This window comes from Eimeria acervulina, genomic scaffold (assembly GCF_000499425.1).
Source record: "Eimeria acervulina Houghton genomic scaffold, Eah_scaff328, whole genome shotgun sequence".
Taxonomy (NCBI): Eukaryota; Apicomplexa; class Conoidasida; order Eucoccidiorida; family Eimeriidae; genus Eimeria; species Eimeria acervulina.
The window spans coordinates 6,862-14,065 of record NW_013549879.1 but is presented as its reverse complement, the minus strand read 5'-3'; the positions used below and the strand labels follow the sequence as shown (position 1 = coordinate 14,065).

Here is a 7,204-nt window from a genome sequence, read left to right as displayed (position 1 = left end):
TTATACTTCACTGAAATCGCTATCAAACTCCTCAAGAGCATCCTGCAGCAGAGAGGCAGCAGCAGCAAAACGCAGAGACATTCGCTGCTGCACGGAGACGCACACACCTGCTGCTACACAGAAGTTGCCGCTCTGTCTGCTGCTGCTGCTGCTGCTGCTGCTGCTGCTGCTGAGGCAGCTGTAACTCGTGCAGCCTACAAGCCTGCGAGAGACGCCATTTGGCCTATTCGTTTCTGTTGCTGCTGTTGTTTGTTTCTTTCCTGCTGCTGCTGTTTGCTGCTGCTGCTGTTTGCTGTTGCTGCTGCTGCTGTTTGTTGCCGTTGTAGAGGCTTTGGCTTACCTCTGCAGCAGCGTCTTGCTGCACTGAAGTTCTTTTGCTGTCTTGTTCTTTTCTCTTCTTGTTGGGGCTGTTAGAATGATGCTGCTGCTGCTGCCGCTGCTGCTTCTCCTGCTGCTCCTGCTGCTCCTGCTGCAGCGCAGCTCTCTTCTGCTCTTTCTGTCTCCTTCTCTTCAGCTGCTTCGGTGTAAGCGTCTCCTCGATTGCTGCAGCAGCAACAGCAACAACAACACCCACATGCAAAGCAACCTGTAGCACTGCAGCAGCAGTTTTAGTGCTGCAGCATCGCAGCAATGTTCTATGCTGCAGCAGTTGCTGCAGCTCCAGATGCAGCAGCAAGCACGTGTTGCTGCTCACCTTTCTTTTTGCGGTGTTCTGCTGCTGCTGCTTCGTCTTTAATGCCGTCAGCTGCTGCGCGTTGTCTTTCCTTTAAGAATTTCTCCCTGCAGCAGCAGCAGCAACAGCAGCAGCGGCACCCCTTAGCCTGTGCTGCAGCAGCAGCCTTGGCAGCGCAACAAGACCAACGAGCAGCAGCAGCCACCCAAACAGCAGCAGAAACAGCCCCCGCAGGAGCAGCAGCAGCTGCTGCTGCAAGCAGGATCCTCGGCAGCAGCAGGCACCGCAGCAGGTGCAGCAGCAGGTACAGCAGCAGCAACAGCAGCAGATGCAGCAGCAAGCCCTGACATACGAGAGATCTAGCAGCGGCAGCTGCTGCCTGTGCTGCTGCACTGGCAGCACTGCTACCCGTCCTATGGGCATATCCTTTAGAGACAGCCGCAGCCGCTTCACTGTCTCCCCGCTTGCTGCTGCTGCTGCACAGAGCTGCTGCAGCTTCTTTGTTGCACCGAAGGGCTGCAGCAAACGCAGCAGCAACACATATAACCCACACACAGCACAATGCACACACTGCCCAGCAGCAGCAGCAACACCAGAAGCAGCAGCATCAGCAGCAGCAACACCAGCAGCAGCCACATCATCATCAGCAGCATCAGCAGCAGCACCAATAGCAGCAGCATCAGCAACTCCAGCAACAGCAGCAATAGCAGTAGCAGCACCATCAGCAGCAGCGACAACATCAGCAGCAGCAGCAGCAGCAATAGCCGCACCACCACCACCAGCAACACCAGCAGCAGCAGCAGCAGCAGCAGCAGCAGCAGCAGCAGCAGCCAGGGGCCCTACAGCATTTTTTCTGGTGATTTGCTTCACTGAGGCCAAAATCGGCAGCAGCAACTCCGGCAGCGCCGGGTGCGCAGCAAGCTGCGCTAAGTGAGCAGCAAAGATGCAAACACCAAAGTCTAACAGAGACTCCAGCACCTGCAGCAGCAGCAGCAGCAGCAACAACAGCAGCAACAGCAGCAGCAGCAGTGGGAGTTCCAGTAGTAGAAGTAGCAGCAGAAGCAGAACCAGGCGAAGCAGCAGCAGCAGCGAAAGCAGCAGCAGCAGAAGCAGCAGCAGCGGAAGCAGAACCAGGGGGAGCAGCAGCAGCAGCAAGAGCACTAGCAGAAGCAACAGCAGCAGCAGCAAAAGCGTACGTGGATAGACATTTGCTGCGCCTGATCTATCTTGAGGCATGTCTCTGCATGTGCTGCAGCAGCTTGCTGCAGCCTCAGTGGCTCTGAGGTCGGCGTATTTGTTTTTGCTGCTTCTCTCTTCCTCTTTTTAGATTGTGCTGCAGTTGCTGCTGCTGCTGCTGGTCCCGCAGGCGCAGCAGCTATTCTGCTGCTGCGCCTGCAGACAGCAGCATGCTGCTGCAGCAGAAGCAGCAGCACGGCGAGTAGGGGTGCAGCAACAGGAACGAGAGCATCTGCTGCAGCGCCAGCTCTGGCTGTAGCTGCCAGCAAGTTAAGACAGAAGGGAGCGTGTGATAGCTGCTGCTGCTGCAGCTTCACTGCAGCAGCAGCAACAGATACTAGCGGCAGCAGCAGAGGCTTCAGACGCCCAGAGTGAAGGCTTAGGGCTTCAGCCCAGAGGCAGCAGCTCTGTACAAAGGACCAGCAGCAAAGCAATGCATGCGCTTGCTGCTGCTGATGTTTCTTCTTGTATGCTGCCTTGCTCCGAGACCCTTCCTTCTTCTTGCTGCTGCTGCTGCTGCTGTTGCTTCCTGCTGCTCCTCCTCCTCCAGAAGCAGCACCCCCAGCAGCAACCGCACTCCGCACCGTCAAAGCCAACTGAACAAAACACAAAAAAATATATCTACCTAGGGTTTAGGGTTTAGGGTTTAGGGGTTTAGACTCTATACTCATAGGGCTTTGTGTTTGTTAGAGTTTAGGGTTTAGGGTTTAGTGTTTAGGGTTTAGGGTTTAGGGTTTAGGGTTTAGGGTTTAGGGTTTAGGGTACCTCTCTGATGGATTGGTAGGCGAGTCTGTAGGCAGTAGCAGCAGCAGCAAAAGTCAGCAGCTCTTTCATTTCGTTTAGCAGCAGCTGCATGCGGTTTGCTGCTCGCCAAGTTCTGCGGGCCCCTAGACGAGCAGCAGCTCTTTGATAAGATCGCAGCACTTGCTGCAGCAGCTGCTGCTCCTTGAGCTCTGCAGCAGCAGCAGCTGCTGCTGCTGCTGAAGAGCTGGAGCCGCGAGGCCCCTTTGAAGCCCCATGAGTTGCTGCTGCGGTTGGTTGCTGCTGCTGCTGCTGCAGCAGCAACATACTGCGCAGCACTGCAAAGGCAGCAAGCTGCTGCTGTGGCTGCTTAGAGAAGGCCCAGCAGCGGCAGACAATCTGCAGCAAGCGGCGTGTTGCTGCTTCGAGCGGCAGCAACCACTGCAGCAGCTGTTTGCTGCTAAGGGCGAGCAGCAACTGCAGCACGAGGCTTTTGCTGCTAGCAGCAGCAGCATCTGCTGCTGATTGCCGCGACGTCAGCAGCAAATGAGTAACGTCCCCCCAAAAGCTCTTCAACAGAAAACGCATGCGACCGGTGGTCGCCTGAGCTGCTGCTGCTGCTGCTGCTGCGTTTGCTGCTGCTGCTGCTGCTGCTGGCTTGGAGCCGCGAGAAGAGAGGCCTGTGAACAGCAAATCTGCTTTTCTAACTACGCATAAAATTATGAAGACACAAGTGTCTGTATCGGGCAGCACAAACATGCCCCCCTTGCGCTGCTGCTGCTGCTGCCGCTGCTGCTGCTGCTGCTGCTGCTGCTGCTGCCGCAAGGCAGCCTTGTTGCGCTGCTGCAGCAGCAGCAAACCCTCCTCGTCGTCACCATACCGCTTGGCGAGCTTGAATTTGCTGCGCTCGCCTGCACTAGCTGCTGCTGCTGCTGCTGCTGCTCCAGCTGCTGTGGCTTGCTGCTGCTTCGGCGCCAGCTGCAGCACTGCAGAGTGCAGCGCCTCCAGCAGCAACTTAGCCCCTCTAAGGCTCTCCAACTGCTGCTGCTGCTGCTGCTCCTGCTTGTCTGCTGCTAGAGGGTCAAACCCCACAGCCTTACAAAGGCTTAGGAAGCGCTCCTGAGTGAGTAGCCTTTTGGTTTGCTGCTGTTCTTTTTGCTGCTGCTGCTGCTGCTGCTGCTCTGTCTCCGTCTCGTCTCCACTGTCTGCTTCTTCTGAGGCTGCCTCTTCGCCGCTGCTGCTGCCGTTCCTGCTGCTGCTGCTGCTTGCTGCATCATCTTCTCCTGCAGCAGAAGCAGATAACACGAAGTCTAAGAAGTCTTTATCCTTACTCCCCAGCTGAACCCCTAGGGCCTCCTTTAAATTGTCTGTGGGGGCCCCCGGGGGCCCCTCTGCTACACCCTCTTCATAAACGCCTGCGTCTTCGCTCTCAATATCGCTGTCGCTGCTGCAGCGCAGCTCCTCGCTGCTGTCAGCAGAAGAGACGTTGCTGCTGCTGCTGCTGTCGCTGTCGCTGCTGTCCGCTGCGGCTCTCCCTCGACCTGCTGCTGTTGCTGCTGCTGCTGCTCCTGCTGCTGCTTTCGAATCGGTAGGAAAGGCCTCCTCATCCCCGCTGCTGCTGCTGCCGCTGCTGGTGCTGCTGCTGTTGATGTCGTGCTGCTCCTCTCTCTTCTTCCCTTTGTTGTGCCTCTGCTGCTGCTGCTGCTGCTGCTTCTGCTGCGCTGCAGCACCAGGCTTTTCAACACTCCGACTTTCCTTAGGGGCCCCCAGGGGCCTCCAGGGGCCCCTACGGCTGCCTTTTATATGGGGGGCCCCTGAGGGCTTCTTCCCCTTTAAAGCAAAATGAGCTCCCCCAGCCATTGCCTTGTTGCTGCTGCTGCTGCTGCTAGTGCTGCTGCTGCTGCTAGTGCTGCTGCTGCTGCTGCTGCTGCTGCTGCTGCAGGTGGTTAGGAAGACCGCGTGGGGCCCCGGGGCCTCCCCGCCCCACAGAGGGCCTTCAAAGGAATCAAGCAGCGGTGTATAGACAGTTGAGCAATATTTTTGTCTCCTTCTAACTAAATATAAGTTTATTCATGTGCAGCCCTAAAGTCTCAACGGAAGCTGCTGCTGCTGCTGCTGCAACAGCAGCAGCAGCAGCTGCTGCTGCTACTGCTGCTGCTGTCTGGGGCCCCAGCAGCACGGGGCTGAGCCTTTTTTCTTTTTCTCTGCCTTCTCAGTAGAACCAAATAATTATCTTCAGTGTTTATTTTATTTATTTGTTGAGGGGTTTGCATATCATACAACAAAGAAGCAGCAGAGCAGCAAAGCAGCAGCAGAGCAGCAGCAGAGCAGCAGCAATACAGCAGTGAACAGGTGTAAGAAGGAGACACTAATATATATTTTGAAGTATAGCCAGCAGCAAATAATATTTATTTATACTTCCCTTCACTCATTTACAACTATAAAGGGCCTAAGAAATATTAAACACAGCAACAAAGACTAGAAGAGACAGTCCGCAGCAACAAAAAGGAGACAGTTTAATCTGCAGTGCTGCACCCGAGTGTAAAAAGCTAAAAAGATCAGAGTATAGCAGCAGCGTATGCTTGAGGTCTGTCTATGTACCCATATATATATTATATATATATATATGTATATATATATACATATATATATGCATATATATATATATACATATATATATATATACATATGTATGTATATATATACGTACATATATATATATGCAGCCACTGCATCAAAGAAAGGCTGTCTCTAATGCCTGTGTACGGTGCACAGGCAGACATTAAGAAGGTGACTTTAGAAGATAAGCTTCAAAGAAAAACTCTTCCTCAGTGTCATCGCTGAGCCTGTTTACTACGATTGTTCTCTCATTGTCTCTCGATGATCTCAATAATAATAATAATAATAATAATAATAATAATTTTATAATAAATAAGAAAGCAGACGCTCAGGAATGCAATGGGGCAAAGCATCATCTCCCAGCGAGCCCAACAGTGTTTGTCTCTTTTACTAAGAAAAGATTAGAGTCAGAGGCTAAGGTGAATTTAATATCTCCTATTGAAGTGCAGAGGTGATGCAGGAAACGACAAAGACATGCAGACGCTTCCTTCATCTTGATGCTCTTCTTAAGACAACTGTACTAAGAGAGCAATCGGAGAGACAGCCAAGGAGACAGAGGAGACAGCAATGAATCCCCTATCTGTACACCCCTGTCTTTTCTTCTTCGCATGCAAAAAATGCATGCGAAGAACAACAAACAAAGTATGGAGATCAAACTATCATTTGTTTTTAAGGATCTGCTTCCCTGAGGTATGGTCTCAGTCCGATCTGGCGAAGATAAATAATGCAGTGCTCGCAGGTAGCAGCTTTCCCTGTACACAAATTGCCGACATACTTTGAATTTATTACGCGTCGCTTTATACTGCGCTTACTATATCTACTTCATCCCTGGTTTTACCCCCATTGTCTCTTCGCTAACTCAACTACTAAAGAAGAATAAACAAATGAGTTAGACAGCAGCAGAAGGAGAAGCCGCCGGGAGACTTATCAAAGAAAACCTCAAAATCAGAACCCATAGGTAATGGAGCCACCTCCAACTCTCTAATGAGACTCACAGCGACTTTTCTTCCTGCTGTTGCAACCCTAAACCCTAAACCCTAAACCCTAAACCCTACAAACCTATTCCAGAGAGACAGGGTTCAAAAACTTTCTCCTTTCAAGAAGCTAACAGCACGGGGAAACAGCAGAACTAAAGAAGAAATTATGTACTTAAAATGAAAGAAAAAGAGTACTTTAGTTTGAAATAAGAATGAATATTTATTGTTAATAAAAGACTGTATTTATTATGACGAAGAGGGAGCAGAAGTATCTCGAGTATTTGTGAAAAGTTTTGGGTGGTCTGATGGAGAGTAAAGAACTGTTGTTACTGTTTATTTATTATACTGTTTATTTATGAGGGAAGTCCTTTGCTTTCGCTGAAGACTGTGGGGATGGTCTGCAGTCGTATCAAAAGACTTCAATTCAGAGCTCCCCAGAATGCTCCTATATCCCTTCTTACTCTTTTGGCATCCTCTTCATAGATAGCTTTTGCTTAAAAGGCATAGACAGCTCGATAAGACTAGCATACTTCGTCTTTCTTTATTGTAACGAGGCACGTAGCCGTGTGTCTCTTCCCTATTGTAAGAAAGATCCTACTCCTTCTTCGCCATTTAGGCTGGGTGGTTAGACGGAAGACAGCATATTTGCTAGAGATATTAAAAAAAGAATCAAGATATCTTTTCATATTTGTTACAGTATTGCTTCACCACTAATCATCGTTATATATCAAACCTCTCAACCGTAGGGATGAGGACTGCAGCTCAGGCCTACCCTTTGCACTTGTGCTCTTCTACCCAAGATAAGGAAAATAATTTTTGCTTAATACACCGAAATCAGATTTTAATGCATAATCTAATAACGTTGACAATATGTATACATATATATATATATATATATATATATATATATATATATATAGTGTGTATATATATATATATATATATATATATATATATA

The 7,204-nt window shown here is 50.3% G+C and overlaps 1 protein-coding gene across 1 annotated transcript; it reads right to left on the bottom strand.

The window, feature by feature from the left end:
• On the bottom strand, nucleotides 1–4,510 carry EAH_00033160 (hypothetical protein, conserved; the record flags this gene model as incomplete). The annotated part of the gene is made up of 6 exons (XM_013395919.1): nucleotides 1–42; nucleotides 341–543; nucleotides 695–780; nucleotides 1,026–1,651; nucleotides 1,870–2,505; nucleotides 2,675–4,510. The coding sequence occupies 6 exons, from the start codon at nucleotides 4,508–4,510 to the stop codon at nucleotides 1–3; spliced, it is 3,429 nt and encodes a 1,142-aa protein (XP_013251373.1).
• Nucleotides 4,511–7,204: the final 2,694 nt, after the last annotated feature.